General features: G+C 39.4%; 1 protein-coding gene across 3 annotated transcripts in view; it reads right to left on the bottom strand.

Annotated features, from left to right (window-relative positions):
* Positions 1–6,689: 6,689 nt before the first annotated feature.
* The window catches only part of Vps35 (VPS35, retromer complex component), a 32,964-nt gene continuing 15,855 nt past the window's right edge, over positions 6,690–23,798 (bottom strand). For all 3 annotated transcript variants that reach the window (XM_026789183.1, XM_005367010.2, XM_026789184.1), the window contains exons 9-17: positions 21,882–21,978; positions 21,630–21,778; positions 19,016–19,223; positions 17,369–17,524; positions 14,366–14,488; positions 9,590–9,769; positions 8,772–9,011; positions 8,100–8,243; positions 6,690–7,610 (exon numbers count right to left, since the gene is read on the bottom strand). In XM_026789183.1, the coding sequence (XP_026644984.1) occupies positions 7,431–7,610; positions 8,100–8,243; positions 8,772–9,011; positions 9,590–9,769; positions 14,366–14,488; positions 17,369–17,524; positions 19,016–19,223; positions 21,630–21,778; positions 21,882–21,978 (1,477 nt within the window). In that variant the 3' untranslated portion in view covers positions 6,690–7,430. The remainder of the gene's footprint in view (positions 7,611–8,099; positions 8,244–8,771; positions 9,012–9,589; positions 9,770–14,365; positions 14,489–17,368; positions 17,525–19,015; positions 19,224–21,629; positions 21,779–21,881; positions 21,979–23,798) is intronic.

Consider the following 23,798-nt stretch of genomic DNA (forward strand, 5'->3'; position numbering starts at 1 on the left):
GGAGCCTCAGCTGAGAAAATGCCTCCTTGAGACCTTGCTATAAGGCACTTTCTCATTTAGTGATCAATGGGGGAGGGCCTAGCCCATGGTGGGTGGTGCCATTCTTGGACTGCTGGTTCAATAAGACTTTTCATTCCCAGCTTGCTTTTGGGTCATGATATTTTGTCACAGCAGTAGAAACCCTAAGAGAGCAAGGTTACGGATCTTAGAGAAGCTACGACTGCCACTTTACTAGACCTGTATTCTGATTTGTTATCCTTTTACCTGCAGATAAGGGTGGTCCTCACCCTTCACCAGAGACACTTCCCTTTGGAACAGAGACAGTTACAGAAAACCATATCTGTTCAAAATAGAGAGAACAGCTGATCACGAATAGACCTGTAACACAATTCCTACATCTAAGGCTCAGGACTCTTCTAGGAAGAGGGGAGCAGAAAAAGTCTGCTGTCAAATCGTAGCCCCTAGAAATGACAGGGAAGCTTCACTTGTGATACCACAACAATATGGCTACCAAACAGACCTGAACAAGAACATCAATAGGCATGCTAATGTGAAAGGAAGAAATCTCATAGGCCATCACGAGACAAAGAACTAAGTAGTCCACTACCCCACAGAGTAGCTCCCAAATTGAATATCCAACACTGTCTTAGTTACTGTTCTATTGCTGTAAAAAGATACTGTGACCAAGACAAGTCTCATAACACAAAACATTTAATTGGGAACTTGCTTACAGTTTTAGACTGTTAGTCTATGATCATCATGGTGAGAAGCAGACAGGCATGGTGTTGAAGCAGTAGTTAAGAACTTTACATCTTATCTCTAGGTAGAAATCAGGGGAAATGGGTCTCTGTCCCCAGTTAACATCATCTGCTGTGCACTGAAGGTCTCGGGATGCGGAGGAGCTGGGGAGCAGGGACTCAGGGTGGTATGAACAATGGGGGAGGTGTTTTTGAGGCAACAGGGCTAGCTTAGATAGTTCAAGACAGGAGGAGGGAGGACAAAGGAATAAGGGAGAAAATGCACCTAATGTGCATATGCAGACCTGATTGAGGACAGGAAAATGCACCTAATTTGCATATGCAGACCTGATTGAGGACAGGTAAATGTTAATGATGCATCAAATACCAAAGCACATGGGAGGAATGATGGAGGAAGGTCATTGGTTAATTAAATAAAGAAGCTGCTTGCCCTGATAGGTTAAAACATAGGTGGGAGGAGTAAACAGAACAGAACAGAATGCTGGGAGGAAGACGAAGTGAGGTCAGACTCTCCTCTCAGGGGCAGACGCCTCAGAGAGACACGATGCTCCACTCTTGCGGGCAGAGGCGAGAGCTCTGCTCTCTGAGGCACATGCGATGAAGCTCCGACCCAGGATGGATGTAGGCTAGAATCTCCCTGGTAAACAACCTTGTGGGCTACAGCAGATTATTAGAGATGGGCTAGTCCAGGTGCGAGAGTTAGCCTAAAAGAGGCTAGATAGAAATGGGCCAAGCAGTGCTTAAAAGAATACAGTGTCCGTGTAATTATTTTGGGTAAAGCTAGCCTTGCGGGCAGTGGGGTGCTGGGGAGGCAGCCCCAACGCTCCTAACACAACAGAGGAAGCACTGCAGTGAGGCAGGGACTTGACAGGTTAGCAGACTGGCAGTCACATGACAACTCAGTTCTCCAGCAGGAAAATAGAAGCACAACTGATCTAAAATGACATGGTCTTTGTCTCTATGGAGTTCAATAGGTCTAGGCCTGATTTGGGTACGGAATGGCTCCACTTCTGCCATGTTCTCTGAGAGATGTCTGAGGTATGGACAATGCTCTACCATCCCTCATCTGGTCTGAGAGCCCACAGGGAGAGACAGAGACATGAGGAATATCCTAGAACTGGGGACATTTTCAGCAAAGTGACAGGCTACAAAATTAACACAAAGATCAGTAGCCTTCCTGCATGCCAAAGACAAAGACAGTGAAAGAAAATCAGGGCAACAAATACATTCACAAGAGGGGGAAAAGAAACCAGCAACCACCCTTGGAATAAGGCTAACTAAGGCTGTGAAAGATCTCCACAAAGACTACTCATGGACTGGCAGGATTGACATGGTGAAAATGGCCTTGCTATGGAAACCATCAACAACTTTAGTGTCCTCCCAATCAAAATGCTCACTCAGTTCCTCATAGAAATAGCAAAAGTTCATATGGAAGTGCAAAAGTCCCCACAGAGCCAAAGCAATAGTGAGCTGCAAGAGGCACCATCACAGCTGTCCTTCATAGACTACAGAGTCACTAATAGACACAGCATGGAACTGGCACAGATACAGACTAAAGCAATAGACAAGGAAATACAGCTGCATCCACCTGGTTTATTACGAAGATGTTGAATACACACTGGAGGATAGCATCGTACACCAAATGTGCTGGGAAAACTATTGATACAAAACTAGATCCTTACTGCTCACCAGATACAAAACTAGATCCTTAACACCCACCAGATACAAAACTCAGCTTCAAATGGATCCAGGACCTCAGCACAAGACCTGAAAGTATAGAACTGCAAAAGGAGAAAGCAGGGAGTATTCAAGACACACCCATAGAGGTCAGCAAGATGGCTCTGAGGGTAAGTTCAGCAGGTAATTGAGGACATGAGTTGGTTCCCCCCAGGACCCACAAGGTGGAAGGGTAGAAGGAGAGCTGACTCCCATAAAGATCTGACTTCTGTAAATTATCCTCTAGCCTCTAGACATTCACCATGGTATACACACACACACACACACACACACACACACACACACACACTCATCATGGTATACACACACAGTATTTTTTTTAAGATATAGCTGTAGGTAAGGACTTTCTGAATAAGAATCCAATTGCACATGAGATAGATAGATAGATAGATAGATAGATAGATAGATAGATAGATAGATAGACAGAGCCAAGAATTTACAAATAGAACCTTCAGAAATTAAGAGGCTTCTACACAGCAAAAGAAACTATCAAGCAAGTGAAGTAGCCTAGAGCAAGGAAGAAAATATTTCCCAGCCATACATCTGATAAGAGAATTAGTAGCCAGAATACACAAAAAAATTCAAGAAACTAAACACCAAAGCACAACTCACACAAATTGATCAATGAATGAATGAATGAATGAATGAATGAATGATAGGTAGGTAGGTAGGTAGGTAGGTAAACAGACAGACAGATAGGGACTATGGCTAGGGTTGGAGATATGAGTTAGATGCACTTGTTGTTCTTATAGAGGTCACGGGTTCAGCACCCACACAATGGCTCACAACCACCTATAACAGGTTTTAGGGGATCTAACACCCTCTTCTGACTTTTGAAGGCACCAAGCACACACCTGCTACTTAGACATACATGTAGGAAAGGCACATACACAATACACACCTATACACAAAAATGAATAATTTTTAAGGCCTATGGAACTGAAAAGAAATTTCTCAAAAGAAGTACAAATGGCCAGTAAGCATCATCATTAGCCATCAGGGAAATGCTGATGAAAACTATTTTGAGCCAGGTGGTGGTGGCACATGACTTTAATCCCAGCACTTGGGAGGCAGGAAGATCTATATGAGTTCAAGGCCAGCCTGTCTACAGAGCAAGTTCCAGGATAGCAAAGTCTACACAGAGAAACCCTGTCTCAAAAACAAACAAACAAACAAAAAAAAAAAAAAACAGCAAAACCAAACCAAAAAATAAATAAATAAATGACTATTTTGAAATTCCACCTCGCCCCAGTCAGAGCAGGCATCAAGAAATCAAATGCAAATCCACAGCTGGTAGGGGTATAAATTGGTGCAGCCACTATAGAAATCAGCATAGAAGTTCCAAAAAGAAACCAAAAAAAAAAAAACCCTAGAAATAGATGAGTCACATGACCCAGCTGTACCACTCCTGGACATGTTATCCAAAGGACTAGAAATAGATGAGTCACATGACCCAGCTGTACCACCCCTGGACATGTTACCCTACTAGAGCAGTGGTTTTCACCAATGGGTCATCACACTTTTGGGGATCAAAGAACCCTTTGACAGGGGTCCCCTAAGACTGCATACGATTCATTATGATTCATGTAATGTAAAATTACATTTATGGAGTAGCAAAGTTACAGGTATGACGTAATAACAAAAATAATATTATGGTTGGAGAATTACCACAACATGAGGAACTGTATTAAAGGTTTGCAGCATTAGGAAGGCTGAGAACCATTGTCCCAGAGACATCTGAACATCTATGGACATGGTGCTCCATTCACAATAGCCAGGAAATGCAATCGGCCTCAATATAACTACTCGAATGAGTAGATAATAAAAATGTGCTTCATATTTACTTTTATTGAGTCAGAAAGTAAAATGAAACTTAAATAAATGCAAAAAAAATTATACTGAGATAACCCAAGCTCCCAGGAACAAATGCCCTCAAGTCCTCTCTCATCTGTGGGGTCAAGCAAATTTTTAGATTTGTGTGTTTAACTTTGAATGTCTGCACAGGTCAGGAAGACAGAAAGGATCCACGAAAGGGCAGAGTTAATCTTTAACTAGGGGCTAGAATACATGTTCATGTGATATTAAAGTAGAGGGAGGTCTAATGGTGGCTAATGGTTTAAGAAAGAATGGGAGTAGGAATTTGAAGCAGTATGTGTGGACAACGCTGTTCCGAGAAGACATGATTATTAAAGGAAAATGAGGGTGGTCCAAGGCACTCAGAACAGCACAGGCTATTGTCATTGCTCTTGCCCACCACAGCTGGATGATAAGGATGATAAGACCTTACTGAAGAACACACATTGTTTCCAAGACAGAGAAATCAAGCTGAACTGGCCTGGAAACTTCCTCCCTAATGGCTAGCTTCTATAATGCTAGAAAGTGCTTGCTCCTGAGGCAGGGAAGGGGGTGTTAAAAAAAAAAAAAGACTTACACAGCAAGGGACCCTGCATGCTACAATACCAACCTGCCAGGCAAGGTGTGCCTACTAGAGCAATAATAGCATGACTGTTAAGGTGTTAACCAACTGTTTTTGGATCAGATTTGAGGCCTGGTACTATGAGCCTTATGAAGCTCATGGCTGTGACAGCAACTGTCTTCCAAATATTTGTTTATACCCAGATTAGTGCTGCTTTTAACTTTGGTCACAGAAGCTTCTTTTTATGGTGGGGAAAAAGCCAATGCAAATGTAAGTGCTCATAGTGCTGACACATGTCTATCAACTTCCCACCTCAACCCCCTCACCCAGGGAACATTGCAGAAAAAAAGGGGACAGGAAGAATTAGGAGTTAGAGGGTATGAAGTAGTGTCTTCCCAACAGGGCATGGATTGCACTCAGGAACTCACATCTACTGTCACTGCATACGATGATCAAGCCAGTCACATTCCAGCATGGTTGGCAGAGCTCATAAGACCCCTTCCCTAACTGAGGAGCTGTTGGCAGCTGATGGCTGCTGGGGAAGAGGGACTTTTTTTCTAGGGTGTAGGTCCTAGTAAGTCACCCTTGTTCAAGTAGATGGTTCCACACCCACAAGCATGCAGGCAGCACTCACCACTCAGTGGGTTATTTGGGTACAAAAAAAAAAGTGGGTATGTGTGTATGCCTAAGATATATTGTATACTTGTATGAAATCCCCAAAGCATAATTTAAAAATATTCTTAACTATAAGAGGGGCACACGGTGGAAGAGGTCTGTAATCCTAATACTGAGGAAGAAGATGGCAGAAGATTACAAGTTTGAAGCCAGCTTGTGCTACAGAAGGAAAACCTATTTAAAGAAAACAAAAGTTGGAGTATAATTCTCTTTTTGGCATGGACTAGATTTCCAAGATCAGGTCATCAAAAGATATTGTGGTCTCCCCCTTGTTCTTTCTGGGGTTATCATGTTAAAAGACCCATAAGTCACACTGTGGAAAGGGCCATGGGACAGAAACTAAACCTCCAGCTTGCAATCATATGAGTGCACAGAGATGTCAGTCACAATCAAACCTTCGGGTGACGAGCTCTTCCCAAATTCCTAATCCAGACTACCACGACCCACAGCTGAGGTCCTGACAAGGGTGACAAGGAAATGAAGAGACCAGACAGAAACAGGTACAGGAAAGCTGGGAGCAGGTGGGGTAAGCTACCTGCCCAAGCAACCCCAGACCTCAGTGATTTCTAGATAAAGCACCATGAGAGGGAGGCAGTCCCTGTAGGTGAGAGACAAACCCACCCCAAGGAGGAGAACACTGCAGGCAGCAACTGTTCATAACACTCAGATTCTAGGAGAAGCTTTGTTCGTCCTTGTGAGCCTCACCAGTAAGGCTTTACCACTCTGGTGGAGAAGAGGCACTGCAGTCTGTGACGCGGGAGTCCCTATGTAAGCAACACATATTCATCCCTTACATTGGACAATGATGACATGGGTGTCTTTGGGCAGTTTCTGGAGTGTCTTTTACACAATGGTTAACTACACAAGAAAAGAGCCTTTAGGGCTATTATGGTAACTCATTGCGCCCTAAAAAAGAAGGTGTGCTAGAAGAAGGTAATTAGCTGTAAATGCCTGAGAAGTAACAGATGGTACCTTGTTTTCGCTAACTGCTTAAAAACGAGAGTTAAATAAGAGAATTCCGTAAGTGTATGAGACTACATGGCACCCCACAGGTAATCTACTAGAGTTCCCTTTATCATCTGTACAAAAACCAAGAAAGATCCAAAATTGTTAACAGCAACTTTATTATTTCACTGATGAAAAAGTTGTAATTATGATGCATTTCACATAAATTTACAATAGTGGAGGTTATACATAAATTACATTAAGTCACAAAATTTCTATTTCATAGAATCAAATTACTTCAATGTGTCAGGATGATGACATAGTTCTTAATGGATAGCTGAGTCCAAATATGCAAAATATAGCTTTTGCTTTTGACCATGGTGCTTTAAAATTCTTCAACATGCATTAATATATTCTAGTTGTTGGGAATATATTACACATAGGCTTTATCTTGCATTCAGGGAAAGCCCAAGCTGAATTTCACACACAGTACTCCTGTCCTTTAAAGTAATCTCAGATAGGACCAGAGAACAAATAAACAAGTATGTTTGGGTTAGTACTCCCATTAATAAAGAAAATACACAATCAACAATGCAACAAAATAAAATAAGGAAAGAGAGCTCCATTAGTAGCCAGGTTAAGTGGGTTTTGCTTTCAATTTTCACAGATCACAAGAGGTTTAAAGAGCAGATCAGTCATGCTACTTGGGGTGATCAGACAGAGTTAAACAATTGTGAAGTGAGTTAAGGTCCTGAAGGTGTCTGGAGGTGCTGGGTAAACACATCACAGGTAAGGAATGGGAAACCTACCTCAGCATTTCTGAAAGGCACAATCTATGGAAGGGAGACCTAGTAAAGCCCTTTCTGGTGGGTAGAAAGGAATTGCTGAGCTGTCTTCTTTTAAAGGATGAGACCTTCATAGATTGGCCCCTCAGACTCTGGTGATTCCCGCCTTGAGCGCAAATGTTCCAATGTGTTATGAAAATGCTTGTTAATTTGCTCTGTTTCCTCACTGGACTCAAGATTTGGGAGATCTTCTCGAATCTTTTGAATAAGTTGATTCAAGACCTGAATTGTTACCTACAAAAAGAATAATTTTGTAGCAGGCATGTATCACAAAAAGACAATTTAGTAGCACAGTTGTGAGGAACTTGTATTATTTTCATCAAATACCTAAGTAATTATGAAAAAGGTATGAGTATAAAATTCCAAGTTTAAGCAACAACTATTAGCTATTCATTAAGGACAGAAAAAGAATTTTAAAAACTCAAAATACAAAATAACATAAACCAGCAAAAAAAAAAAAAGACAAAATTGTATTTGACCTAAAAATCTTAATGAATACAATAATGCTACAAATGGATGATGCCTTCAGGAATGACTCTGAACTGCTGCACGATAACAAATGAAGTCCACACATTGGTCATGTGTACTTGGTATTTTTTTACTTGCACAGTCTGTGCCGATTCTGGAGAATGGAAGAAGGTCGCAAATAGACTAAGAAAAGTCAAATTTTCACAAATGAAACAAAGTATCAAATCTATAGAAAGAGAGAGCTATTTCACTTACCGCATCATTTTCTTTCTCATAGAAATAGATGTACCGATTCAGAATCTCTATAAAGAGCTGAACTTGTAGCGAGGGGTCCATGCACTGATTTGCTATTTTTAGAGCCTTCTTTAGGCACTCCATGACCCTTTTGCCTCCATGAAGCTAAAATACAGGGCATAAAATATGGAATGGATTAATAAATGAGAATTGTCCTATTTTCCCACCATCAAAGATACACAATGCTATAAGGTTTTATGCTATAATTGGACACAACAAAATGAAACCCTAAAACAAACCAGACAACTGTATTTAAAAACAAAACTGGTGGCAGGTATGGTAGCATACACCTAACTTTAATCCCAGCAACAGGGAGGCAGAGGCAGGTAGATGGGTCTCTGTGAGTTCAAGGCTAGCCTGTCTACAAAGTGAATTCCAGAACAAAGCTCCATACTAATATCCCCATCTCAAAACAAACAAACCCAAAGGAAATAATAACCAGTGGTAAACAAGTTGCTGTAACCATATCATTATAGGAGACTCTTTCACTACCCATTCATCTCCTCTAATAAAGCAAAGCAATTGTCTTCGTCAGAATTCAAAGCACCCAATGTTTCATTTCCAAAGCACAAAACCAAGTGACCAATCCCCATTACCAATTCTATCTCCTGTAACAGACAAGAGGAACCTTACCTCCTCCCCATTTTTGTCTGTGTTTCGACCAGACCAAAAGAGATGTGCGCATGTGCTCACAGCTCGGCCTTGATCTGGTTTCTTCAGAAGTTTTGATGCAGCAAGAGCACACTGAGTTCTCAAGGGCTCATGATTCTCCTCACTGAAGCACTTCATCCTCTCAAAAGTACCAATGATCAAGGTGATAGCAGCCAGCTGTGCTTTAGAATCACTGATCTCATCTTCATATAGAGAAAATGCCTGGCAGAGCATAGAACAAAGAATGTTCAGGAACCACCCATCAACAGGAGCATTTTCCAAAGTTCTTCAGAACAAACCCACTCTGAGATGGTCTAGGACGTTCACACTGGTGCATGCTGTACTTTCCAGTGAAGAGACATAAGGTAAGCCAGTGCAGAAGGCTGCCAACTGAACTAACCATAAAAACTGTTGTTCATTAAACACTTTTGCCACTACCTGTCAGTCAATCTTGGGTTTCTTCTGTCCCCAGCAACTCAACGCTTTGCTGCTCTACACAATGTGACTACCATACGACAAAGTTTCCACATGGTCAGAAGTGTTAATTACATATTAAAAGATAAGAGTGCCAGGCATAGCGGAGCACGCCTTTAACCCCAGCATTCAGGAGGCAGAGGCAGGTGGGTCCCTCTGAGCTCCAGATCAGGCTGGTCTAAAGAGTGAGACCCTGTCCAAAAAAAATAACATAACATAAAATAAAATAAACCAGGAACACCAAGTGCATTACCTCAAAAATAATGGAGCAGTGACTGAACCCAACAAACTGGATCAGACAACTCATGAAGGAAGGCAGAGCTCACCTGGGACATAAATTCATATGCTACTGTTTCATGATTTTCAAAGCCAATTTCTCCAGCAGCTAGCGCTCCTTGAAGAAAGAGTCTCAGCGGTAATTCAGCCAGCTCAGCTTTGATCAAAGCACTAATAGTCTGGTGAGCAAATGAAAAAATCTTCTGGCATTTCTTTTCCCACTTGTCATCCTAAAATAGCAAAAACATGATACTGAGTTCAAGATCAATTTGTTCATTTTATTGAAAAATTCTGATCTTATTTATTTGCGTGTTCTCTTTCTGTCTAGATGCCCTTCAATGGAAGAATGGATGAAGAAAGTATGGGATATATACATATTAGAGTATTACTCAGCAGTAAAAAACAAGGACTTCTTGAAGTTTGCATACAAATGGATGGAAATAGAAAACACTATCCTGAGTGAGGTAAGCCAGATCCAAAAAGAGGAACTCACTCATATTTGGTTTCTAGCCATAAATAAAGGACATTGAGCTTATAATTTGAAATCCTAGAGAAGCTAAATAAGAAGGTGAATCCAAAGACAAACATATAGGCATCCTCCTGAATATTAACCTTCATCAGGCGATGAAAGGAGACAGAGACAGAGACCCAAATTGGAGCACCGGACAGAAATCTCAAGGTCCAAATCAGGAGCAGAAGGAGAGGGAGCATGAGCAAGGAACTCAGGACCGCGAGGGGTGCACCCACACACGGAGACAATGGGGATGTTCTATCGGGAACTCACCAAGGCCAGCTGGCCTGGGTCTGAAAAAAGCATGGGATAAAACCGGACTTGCTGAACATAGCGGACAATGAGGACTACTGAGAACTCAAAAACAATGGCAATGGGTTTTTGATCCTACTGCACATACTGGCTTTGGGGGAGCCTAGGCAGTTTGGATGTTCACCTTACTAAACCTGGATGGAGGTGGGCGGTCCTTGGACTTCCCACAGGTCAGGGAACCCTGATTGCTCTTCAAGCTGATGAGGGAGAGGGACTTGATCGGGGGAGGGATAGGGAAATGGGAGGCAGTGGCGGGGAGGAGGCAGAAATCCTTAATAAATAAATAAATTAAATAAATAAAGAAAAGAAAAAAGAAAAAAAGAAAAATTCTAAAGTAGCCTCTAAGCAAAAGCACTGAAGTTCAGTTTTTAAGTCCTTTTTCTTCTCTCTCATTTATAAAACACACAAGTAAACCAAACACGACATCTCCTTAAAAACTAAACACATCTAAAGCTGCTGTTTCTAAAATTTATGGAGATCTAATATTTGTTTTTTTGATCAGAAAAGAAACACATCCTTAAGTTGAGGAAAATACACACAAGAATTTGGAAAATAGAATCATTCCTGGTAACACAGTTGTTAATGTCTCCCTGTCCATTTTTCCTATGTAAATATAAGAGAGAGAACTGTGTAGTTTTGCAGTCTATTTGTTTTAAAGCATATCACTGAAAAATAGTTAAAACTGGGTTCATACTACAATGTTTTGTATGCAACTTCCTATCAAAACAAGTTTCCTCATAATACCAAGTTATTTAATATTTTTTAAGTATTTATTTATTTACTTATTTATTATGTATACAATATTCTGTCTGTGTGTATGCCTGCAGGCCAGAGGAGGGCACTAGACCCCATTACAGATGGTTGTGAGCCACCATGTGGTTGCTGAAAATTGAACTCAGGACCTCTGGAAGAGCAGGCAATGCTCTTAACCTCTGAGCCATCTCTCCAGCCCCCTAAGTTATTTAATATTATTTTAACAAGAAACTATTCCATCAACTCACTTATAGTCTATGTGGTTATATTGTTCCCCTTTAAAAATGTACTGAATGGTCAGTATACACAAAGGTTTAAGACCCTAATTATGTGTCCAGTGCTATCAAGAAAGGTACAAACACCTGCCACAGAAGCCAGACAACCTGAGCTCAACTCTGGAGCCCCTGAAAGGTGGAGGGAGAGAACCAACTCCATAAACCCGTCCTTCACGCTCCACATGTATACCATAGCAAATGGAACTGAGTTTTAAAAAACTCCCTGATTATTTCCTGAGTGTAAAATCTTAGAAGAATTACTATATTTTTAACACTATAGTTACACTGGCAGTTTACTAAAAATACAGTAGCTTACATTTCTACCATATTAGATTACACTCTCAATATAACATTGCCATTGCTGAAAACTGTTTTCCTTTTCCCTCTGCTAATCTAATTTCTAGAAAGTTGTAAATACCAGCATTACACCATTCAAACTTCTGTAAAATCATTAATTTCTCTTTACTTTTAAAAGATGACAGTAAGACTTGTTAAAAAAGATTAAATACAGGAATTCAAGTATATAGTTCTTGTTGCAATATAAATGCTGGTTGCTATTTCGGGAAAGGGGTTTTCCCTTTTTCTTTTTTGTTGGTCCCCCAAATTCTTCATCTGATAAGACTGTAGAATTTGCCAGCCACTGGTCTACTACTGGCAGTTTTCCATTAGACATGTGAGGTAACTAGTTTATTACTCAGTAGACTGTCTTCCAGGACCACCTACGCTGTCACTAAAGGCCGGGTTTCTTTCATTTTAGGGATGAATAATGTTCCAGTATATCTATGCACTCATATGTATGTACACTCACATTATTCATCACTGATGTGTTTGGCCATTCTGGTACTTTGGAATTGTGTGACAGTTCTATTTGAAGGGAAGAGCTGCTGGGAAGCAAACTGCAGGCCTGGTTCATGTTAAGAGCTACACTTCAGCCCTACTGTTAATGTTTGGGGGAGTCTCCATACTGCTTTCTATAGTGGCTGTACTAACTTACATTCTCACAAACAGTGTTCCACGCCATGTTCCATTTATTTGTTTGTTTGTGATGCCGAAGACTAATCCTAAAGTCTTGTACAGGCAGAGCAGGTAACCTAACAATGGGGCTACATTCCCAGCCATTCTCCTGTCTCTTTGATAGTAGTCCACTAAAGATGAGCCATACATCACTGTACTTTCTATCTGCAATTCCCTCAAACTAATAATATTCAGCATCTATTCAGGGACCCATCTGCCATCTGTAACTGGCAGATAAAAAATCTTTGTAAAAAAATTTGTACTCAGGTTCATTGTTGTTTATTTGTTGTTTTAGAGACAGGGTTCCATTCATCCTGGCTGGCATCCTTCACCCATTTTTAGATCAAATTATTTATTTTCTTACTGTTGAACTGAGCTCCTTATTTTGTTTTATATGCTGTTAAGATTTATTTTTATTTTATGTGTATGAATGAGTGCTCTGCTTTCATGTATGTTAAGTACACAATGTGCATGCTTGGTGCCATAGAGGTCAGAAGAGGAACTAGAAAACTCATAACTGGAGTTAAAGATAGTAGTGAGCTACCATTAGGGTTCTAAGGATCAAACCCAGGTCTTCTGCAAGAGTGACAAGCACTCTTAAGCACTGAGCCATTTCTCCAGTTCAGCGTTCCTTATTTTAGAACTAGCCCTCCTTTTCAAATGTATGGTTTATAAAATGTTTTAGTTTTATACAACCCATTTGTCCAATTTTACTTCTGTTGCCCATGCTTTTTAGTACTCTCCCCTTTTAAAAAAAAAAAAAATCAATGACAAGACCATTTCTTTTTCTTCTTCTTCTTTTTTTTTTTTTTTTTTTGGTTCCTGTCCTGGAACTAGCTCTGTAGACCAGGCTGGCCTCGAACTCACAGACATCCACCTGCCTCTGCCTCCCAAGTGCAGGGATTAAAGGCGTGCGCCACCACCGCCCAGCGACAAGACCATTTCTTAAGCCATTTTGAGTTCGGGGGCAGAAGGAGACAAAGATCTAATTTCATTCCATTAAAAAGTAGACATCCAGTTTTCCCATCCCCATTTATTAAAGCCTGTGCTTTCCCCCCTTGTCTTTCTGCATAATAATAATAATGATTAAGAGAAGGCCATGGTGGCTCATGCTCTTAATCCCAGCTCTCCAGAGGCAGAGGCAGGCAGATCTTTGAGTTTGAGGCCAGTCTGTGCTACAGAGAAACCCTGTCTTGAAAAAGTCAAAAACAAAAATAAGCTGATCACACATGATTGGCTTTCTGGGTCACTCTTCAGTTCTTTTGGTCTGTTTGGATGGATTTCTATTAGTACTATGCCATTTTGATCATTACAGCTTCTTAATATGGCCACTTTTATTGTTATAGTAACAAACACCTAGTCATAAGTGCTGGAAAATAGAATAGAAGCTATTGTAACAAAAACCCTACTGGTATGCAAGCTGATAAGAATATTAAGGGGAAAAATGTTTTAGAAAGTATTAGAAAATTAAGTTTACTGAGTTTTATTCCTTAACATAAACCTGGATGTTCAACCTTCATGTATATGAGACCGAGGTATTTTCTTAAAAACTATACCACTAAAGACAAGCCCTAATTCTGTTTTAGGAAGAAAAAAAAAATCAGGGAAAATTGCATAAAACTTGTAACATTATTGATTGCAAGTTTTTTAAGAAGTGATTATGTAACACTGGACCTATCAATAGGCAAAGTGAACCTGATTTAGAACCTAAGAAGTTTTAACATCAGTTTGAACTGAGAGTCACATAATTCCTAATGTTATGTGATTCCTCAGCCAGTGTCTGGTTCACCAGTGTCAGGAGCTCACAGCAAGAGTGAGTAATGAAGGAATCAGGAGTTCCTGAAATGGGACCTGATACCATTATCACTCATTTGTGTGTGTGCTTGAGCTTTTCTACAACTTAGAAGAGACAGTAAGGAATATGGGAAAAAATGTAGTGACATATTTCAAAGTAAACCCACCACTTGAGAATTCTCTTTGTATCGAAAAGCCAGCTGGTAAGCTGCAAATACCAAAGGTGGCAGTGTGAAGCGAATCCGTTGATTTCCACCAGCTCCAAAATGTTTTCTTGCTGTATTCAAAATCTGACAAAGAAAAAAAATTAAAAGTATTTTTTCCACACTAGGATCAGTTGTTTACAAAATTACATAGGAGCTCTCTAATCCTTACTGTCACCATTTTGTGACATACCAGTCTTTTTAGAGGTACACTCTTCTACATTAACCACCCTAAAAACACTAACCCATTTGATATATGTGTAAGCTGGAAGCTTACACAAGCTGTATAACTAACTTAGGTAACTAGCCAAGAGCAAATGTTATGTTATTCTCATACACATGTACAACCTAACCTTTGTTAATAAAGAATACAGGCTAATGAAGCAAATCAACTTACATGGAAAGTAGATTCTAGTACTCTCTACTCTGTACTGCTGCTGTGCAACAATCTGTTGAAACACTCCATTCTGGAGGGAAGGTCCTAAGATTCAGGAAGTAAACAATCGTACAAGTCCCAGATAGCTGGAATTGTAAGACTAACAAAGGCCCCTCCCCAAGGTTGTGGAAGCAGCAAATCGTGCTGGTGAAGGAGCTTCGCCAACTTGCAAGCCGCCTCTAGCTACACAGTGCTCAAAGACTGTAGCTTTGATGAGCTGTCATCAGCACTGGAGTGGGACTTTCAGTTATGCCACTGCCGTTGAGACAGCCCTGTTGCTGTGAGTAACCCCACCTTCCCACTGCCCATATATGCCTGTAAGTAATCCCAATAAACTAACTGGTTGGCCAAATTGGACACTGGTCGAATCATTATTTGGGTCTCCCATCTGTTTCCTATAGGACTGAACAGATGTCTGTGTTGTGTCTCTTGGGGGGGGGGGAAGTGTCACACAACAATTTCCCTCCTCTTAGCCCAATTTTCACTTGAAAAATGAGGTAGTATAGTCCTGTAACTGTTGAAAGATTAAATGACACATAGTTTCAATTGTATCATCAATACCTTGCACAAGGTATGTGCCCAGAAAATACTGGCCACTATAGAAATAAAACAGCTGTGGGGTGTGTAGGGATGTGTCTGTGTGTTTGTATGTGCCATACCAGTAGTAGAATAACTCCCAAAAGCCAAGACCCTAAACTGGCTCATAGCTCCAGGAAGTCAGCTATCTAGAGACTGCAGAAGCTGCCTTGACACCCTGTAGTTGCAGAAACCTACAGCCTCAAACAACAGGTTATCTAAGGAAAACACCTAACTTGCCCATTCTGTCTTCCTTATCCTTAGCTTCAAAATTCCCAGCTTAAGGCATGTAATCTGCATTCTCTTGAACTCTGATCATTGAGTCACTAGGCTCTATGCCCCATTAAATGGTCTAAATTAGAAAAAGCACATTTCTGGCATTAAATAAAGCCTGCTCTACCTGTGAGAGTTGTTTAAATTCTGACTTTTTAGTTATCACGATAAACTTAATTCTTATTTATCTTTACAGATAGGTCAACCTCTCTGAGCCCATTTTTATTAAGTACAATACCAATATACTTTAAAAACAGAGCCTTGTGAAATAGATTTATAAATGACTCAGAAAAAATAGGAAACCACAGGACTGGGTAGATGGTTCAGTCAGTAAAAGACTTCCTGTGTAAGCTTGAGGATCTGACTTCAGATCTCCAACATATAATAAAAGGCCAGGTGTGTCCATGAAACTGCAATCCCAGCACTGGGAAGGCAGAAGCAGGTAGCTCCATGGAGTTCACTAGCCAGTCAACATATTCAAACAGGTGAGCTCCAATGAGGAATCCTGCCTAGAAAATAAAGCGGATAGCACCTGAGGAAGACACCTGATGCTGACCTCTGACCCCAGGTGCACCTACATTCTCAAACACAAACACATAAATACACATACTAAAGAAGACAACCGAAGAATCCATGAGATAAACATCTAAATATGTAAAACACAATTTATTTGGGTCTTTCTTTAATATGGAAGCACACAAGCATAAAACAATCAGCTATAAATCCTATCACATGTGGTAGCAACAGAAAATGAAAGCAATCTCTCTCTCTCTCTCTTTCTCTCTCTCTCACACACACACACACAAACACACAAACACACAGACACACGGGAAGGGGAACCACTTAAAATACTTCAGTATTCACACACTGTACTGATCACACAGTGCTCAGAGTGTAACACTGTGCTTAGAACAGCTCTCCCTAGGCCAAATCAAAGACTACTAACAGAAATCACCCTCACTTCACAATCATTCACTAGCAGATGACAGCATACCTACTTAAGCCACATTTAAATCTTCGTTTCATAAAGATTAACTGAGGACTATGACAAAAGAAAAAGCTTCATCTGATTATTAAGAAATAATATTAAGGAAAAAGCATACTAAATTTTAAAGCGATTCATACTTTTTCATCTGTCGAATAAATCTTCATATCAGATTTTATGAGTTTCATGAAGTTTATTATGATAAGCAACTAAACATTCTAAAAGCAACACACTGTTGAAAAAGAAACAGAACACAGAATAATTACAGAATATCCAGGAAAAGCAGAAAACTTTTCTGCAATTCTCAGGTTTTCAAAAGAAGCCAGAATACCTGGCTTGTTCCTCACAAGCTCCAACAGTTTAGTTTACTCATTTATATAAAAATAAAATCCCAAAAAAAAAAAAAATTAAAAAAAAAATAAATAAAATCCCACTTAGACATGGTGGTACGTAACTAAAATCCCTACACTCAGGACGCTCAGGCAGAAAGATTATGATTTGGAGGCCAACTTGGCTACACTGAGATGTAACTAAAACTAAATAAGTAATTTTTTTTTAACTCCATGGAGGCCATAAACTTTAATTCAGTAACAAGTTTAACACCTTGAACTAAGACCGAAAAGGAGTACTAAAGCATTTTAAAGACTTCTTGGCTCACTCTGGGTGATGAAAGGTTATAATAAGAGACAACTCATACCAAGTACTGCTGATCAGGATCATCAGACCGGAGAAGATGAATGAATCGGCCAACAAGACTCTGCTCATCAGCAAAATCTTCTGGATCAGGGTCTTCCACAGGTTGATCTGGCTGATCCTGAATCAATGTGGACACCAAATTCATTATGGCATCTACCTGCAGCAAGGGAAATAGAAAATGTTAGTGTGAAGCCATCAACAAAGAATGTAACAGTTTCTAACTGCATATTATGAAATAGTACCGGCAAAAAAATTCAGTTTTTGCAAGAAGTTGGTATGAACAGTATTGCCCAGCTGTGACCCCTTTAAGCTACAGTAACAACTAGTTTGACAAGATTAGCAATGTTACCAAATAACCAAGAGCTTTCTACTTGGACTTAAGGTTTGTTCCAGAGTAGAATCCATGCCTGATACTGTAAACCTGGCAAAGAACCAAAGGATTAAGAAGAGGCCCTAGGAAGAACCTATTATTATTTTGTTAAGTGGATGTATATCAAACTGCCTTCTAAATGCTTATGCTTACATCAATTATTATAGCATTTACTCCCTCATTAAATACATTTCTTTTTTGCTGTGGTTAACAGTTAATATAGGGAAGAAACTAAATGACTATGGAGTGTTAAACTCTAAACAGGACATCTATATCACAACTCCTCCATTACAAGGCTCAGAAAACATTGAAGAAGGTACAGAAAGTCTGTAAGAACCAGAGGTCAAGGAAAGACTGTTCAAAACAGCATCTTCTCACAGCAGCTGTGATTGCCTGCACAGGATCAAGCTGGTCAGCATTCATCCTGCATAGGAAGGAGGCTCCCAAGTTGAGGAGCTGTCGGCAAATGCTGGCTGATGAAGGAGGGAGAGTCACTTTCTGATGGAGGAGGGTCATCTGTCTACTGGTTAATAAAGAAACTGCCTTGGCCCTTTGATAGGACAGAAAATTAGGTAGACAGAATAATCAGAACAAAATGCTGAAAAGAAGGGAAGTGAGCCAGATGCCATAGCTCTCCTCTCCAAGATGGACACAGGTTAAGATCCTTGCTGGTAAGCCACCACCTCATGATGCTACACAGATTACTAAATATGGGTTAATCAAGATGTGAGAGTTAGTCAGTAAGAGGCTAGAGCTAATGGGCCAGGCAGTGTTTAAAAAAATACAGTTTCCATGTAATTATTTTGGGTAAAGCTAGCCGGCAGCCAGAAACTGGGTGGTGGGACACAGTCCGCTGCCCCTACTACAACTTTCTTTGGGATATGGTCACTGGTAGGTTGCTCATATTTCAGCAGATAACCCTCCACCCATGTACATAGAGACAGCAAGAGTTGAACTTAGTAAGGACATAAAATTGGAAGGAAGTATAAGGGTTGTTCCAGAGGCATTGAAAAGAAAAATCAATGTATACACTTATGGACAAAATTCCAAAAAGGGATATGCTGAATGCTAATCAACTGTGTTTGTTCTCCTTTTGAAGAAATCAGAGATGTTTAATAATTCCAAATACATCTCCAATCATTTAACTTCTATAACAAATAAGCTACTTATGGTTTTTATTATTACATTGCTTCCCCCATTTAGTTTCTAAGGCTCAATATCTAAAACCTTAACAATGACATCCCCTATTTCCCTAAAACATCAAGTCTGTATTCTTACCTGGTCCTGAGAGACGATTTCTGTGTTATAATCCAGAACATTACTGAGCACATAACAGCTCATGCTCTTTCTGGACTCATAGTCGAAGTACTCAAAGAGTGGATGGAAATGTTTTAGTTTTAAGACTGTTAAGATATTGTTGTAAGTATCAACAGGTATCTTCAAAAGTCTGGTAAGCTCCTTTGAAACTGCACTACTGGTAGCAATACTACAAAGAGAAAAGAGCAACCCTTCCATGAGTAATACTGATTTTGTATACAGACACATAGCACTTGTTTCAAATATTTTTTAAAAAATGTCTTCATTCCGTCAGGCGGTGGAGGTGCACATCTTTAATCCCAGCACTCCAGAGACAGAGGCAAGCAGATTTGAGTTTGAGGTCAGTCTGTAATACAATGTGAGTTTCAGGACAGTCAGGTCTGTTACACAGAGAAATCCTGCCTCAAAAAACAGAAACAAACAAAAACTTCATTTACACATTAAAAGAAAATAGGCCAAGTGAATTGAGAAAATGAGCAATACATTCAATCTCTTCTATTTCAAAATGACCTCCTCTCAAGATAAATACAGGCAGGATTGGTGGCCCACTCCATCTTAAAACAAAACAAAGCAAAAAACACCAAAACAAATCAAAAAGAGGATAAAGATGCCTATTTAAACATTTATACTTCTTTATCTACTACAGTTCTATTGATAATAGTTTCCAATTCATGAACAGGAATAGATATAAGGACAATTAAGGTTAACTGTCTACAATTTGGTGTTTCTCAAAAAATTTTCTTTTCTTTTTTTTTTTCCTGAGACAGGGTTCCTCTGTGTAACAATTTCGGCTGTCCTGGAACTCACTTTGTAGACCACGCTGGCCTCGAACTCAGTGAGATCCACCTCTGCCTCCCAAGTGCTGGAATTAAAGGCCTGTGCCACCACCACCTGGCTCGGAAAATTGTTTTAAGTGATACTGTGATTCCTCAGATAACCAACAAGTATTATAAATTCATGAGCAAAGAGAGAGAAAAATGCACACAAAAACCATCCAGAAGGGCTGGAGAGATGGCTCAGAGGTTAAGAGCACTGACTGCTCTTCCAGAGGTCTTGAGTTCAATTCCCAGCAACCACATGGTGGCTCACAACCATCTGTAATGAGATCTGGTGCCCTCTTCTGGCCAGAAAGCATATATACAGACAGAACATTGTATATATAATAAATAAATAAATCTAAAAAAGAAAAAAAAAAACATCCAGAAGAAAGATGTATATGTGGTGACTATGGGAGAACAAGTTGAATTTAAGGTAGGATCTTTCAGAGGAGCACTGGAGGCCAGAACATGTTTTAACATTTATAAGACCTTTAGTTATTTTATTTCCAGTTATTTTATTAACTTTGACTTTAAAGCTCATTTTCTGGGGGTAGTGAGACTAAACACATATTAATTTTCTCTCATACTTATTGTTAAAGATCTGTACTGTTTCTCTGTTCACAAGAATATGGATATAACTAAAAGACAAAATATAATAAAGGGGGGTAAAGTGAAAAGAAATGTTCCTAATGTTGAACCAATGAGTGGGACAAACAGTACCTCAAAGTTACAACTAACTCAGAGGAAAGAAGGAACCCTAACAAGGGTCTCAGGAGACAACTGTTGGGGAAAAGGTAACACCTGTGGGGGCACCACAGGTCTAGGTCAGTATGACTGAGGAAGTATACAGTAGCAAACATTATTCTTTCTCTAATAATCTCAAAACCAAAGCTCAAATAAGAGAAATATTTAAATCAATTTGTTACACTCCAAGTAAATTCTTATGTCACTAATTTTTTAGCCTAAATTTACACATGCCCTTGATTTTCACCTTTTTCTTTTGGGGTGGGGAAAAATACTGTTTGATGCTCTTTTCCCTACTAGTTTAAAAACTAGCTCATTCCTGAGGCTGAAGAGATAGCTCAATAAGTAAGAACACTGATTGTTCTTAAAGAAGACCCAGGTTCAGTTCCCAATATCCACATGGCAGCTCATAACTGTCTGTAACTTCAGTTTCACGGGTATCCAATCCCCTCCTTCTGGCCTCTGCAGGTACCAGATACACACATGGTATATATACTCTCTTAGGCAAAACATTTATACACATAGAATAAAACAGTAAAGACAAAACAAGATAAAACCTAGTTCATTCATATATAGGAAGGATCTGAATTGGAGACACTGAACTCTGAAGACTGCCTACAGACCATATGGGCCATGGGCCCCTACTTCACTACAGTACACAACCACGTAAGCAGCTAGCAAAACTTCCTACCCTGTTTAGCACCACACAGGACAATCTCTGCACAAACATCAAACAAGACAAATGCTAATATTTCAAAGAACAACTGAGAAAGAAAAACAAATCCAAAACAAAAATAATGCCAAGAATTTTTTCAGAGTTGTAATGTTGGAGTAGACAAGATGGCTCAGCAAGTAAAGGCTCTTGCCCCAAGCCTAGCAACCCAAGTTCTACCTGTAGACCCCACCTGGAAGAAGAGAGAAACTGCAGCAAGTTCTTCTCTGACCTCCATCCACGGTGTGTACTTTATGCCCGTCCCCCGCAACAAATTAAATGTAGTTTAACTTTGACTTACTGTTCAAGGTTAAGCTTATTGAATATCTCCACTGTTGTTTCTAGAACTTTATCAACATAATCCACACGATCAGGGTAACATTTCATAGCAAGGTTAATGAGAGAGACTTGTAAAGATACAACATCCTCTGATGGCATGTCTTGTCTGGACTGCAATGTTTAGAAATCATACAATTTATTTTAAATGATTACAAAAGGATATACCAATAGAGAAGTTTCAAAATTGAGAACTTAAATAAAATGTTACACAAACCTGTATTACTGTAGCCACCTGTTGTGAAAATATGTCAAAAAGTTTAATCTCAGCTGGAATTCCCGGTCCATCTTCACGATGAGCAAATAAAGCTAATCTAAAAGAACAAAAAGAAAACAAACAAAAAAACCCAACATTTATTTTAAAAGATACAGGGTGAGCTTTTTCTTTATTGCTTTTCTTTATTTTCTGAGTCTATTTCTCTTAAAACATTTATAAGAATGGTTTTTAAAACAAGAGCTACAATGTATGAATCATCTTTTTCAATTCCTTAACTGAAGTTTTGTTAATGATGCCTTATTCCATTGGCAGTCTTATGTTTATTTACTTATCTACTTTATGTAGTACAGCCTGGCCTACAATTCATGGGTACTCCTGCCTCTACTTCCCGAGTGCTAGGGTTACAAGCATGTGCTACCACAACCCAGATTAAATAAAGGATCTTTAGGAGGTATAGAGATGGCTCAGTGTTAACTATTCTTGGGTTTCTGGTTTTTTGTTTGTTTTTGTTTTTGTTTTTTTTTTTAGGTTTGGTTTGGTTTTGGTTTTTCAAGACAGGGTTTCTCTGTGTAACAGTCCTGGAACAAGCTTTGTAGACCAGGTTGGCCTCGAACTCAGTGAGATCTGCCTGCTTCTGCTTCCTGGGTGCTGGGAATAAAGGTGTGCACCACCGCCCAGCTTCACTATTCTTGTAGAGAATACAAGTTCAGTTCCCAGCACCTACATGGAATCACTAGATATAATAAAGTTAACTTTCATTACCTACATCATAAGCTATTCAAAATTTTATCTATTACATTATCTGTCAAGGTTAGAATTGCATCTACATTTTGTTATGCAAAAAGAAACTGATTAGGATTGCTAAATGACATTACTCCTACATAGGAAAATATAGTTAACCAGCTTTAAGAGTGGGCCCAGTGCCAGGTGGTAGTGGTGGTACACGTCTTTAATACCACTCGAGAGGCAAAGACAGGCGGATCTCTGTGAGTTCGAGGCCAGCTTGGTCTACAGAGTGACTTCCAGGAGAGCTCCAATGCTACAGAGAAACCCTGTCTTGAACACCCCTGCCAAAAAAGGGTGGACCCAGCAAGCATGCAACATATGCTGCTCAGGATAATCTGGTGACCTCTGCTATATTAAGTCTTATATTGCAATTAGACAGTTTTAAAACAACAAAAAATGAAAATATTTGCTGAAATAAATCTTTGGTGCTATTTCTGGTTTCTTATGTCCACAAGCAGAGTAAATTATTTGTAATTTATCATGTGGCAGGGCCAACAAACATTCATTGCCAACATTATCAAAAGCCAAGTTATACACAAACTTTAAAAACAGATTTTATTTAAAAAATCTGGGTACAGGTGTTTCTGTGGGCGAACGTGTACTTATAAATGCCAGTGTCTATGGAATGCAAAAGGGAATCAGGTGCACTAGAGCTGGAGTCACAGGCAATTCTGAGCCACCCAGTGTGGGTGCTGGGAACTAAACTAGGTCATCTTTGAGAGTAAATATGTGTTCTTAACTGCTGATCTGTTACCAATTTATATTTATATGTGTGTGTGTATACCAATTTATATATATATATATTGGTCTTAGATTTATATATATAAAATCAATTAAGACCAATAGCTAAAATACTTAAAGGAGATTTACTAAAAATGTGATTATTAAAACTTATTAAAAACTTCTTTATGAAAATGTGATAGCAGACTGATTACTTAAGCATTCTTAATCATTTACATGTTGCTACTTTAAAAACTAAAGTAAGATACCATTGAAAGATAATTTATATAATTGTGAGAAATTTTGTTCTTCAATAGACTTTGGAGTCATAAGATTTAAGGAAAGGTCTATATACTATGTCTCCCTATCAGTTAAAAGGATTAATGATACTCAGTGTAAACTAGATTTGAT

Source organism: Microtus ochrogaster, unplaced genomic scaffold, assembly GCF_000317375.1.
Source record: "Microtus ochrogaster isolate Prairie Vole_2 unplaced genomic scaffold, MicOch1.0 UNK15, whole genome shotgun sequence".
NCBI lineage: Eukaryota > Metazoa > Chordata > Mammalia > Rodentia > Cricetidae > Microtus > Microtus ochrogaster.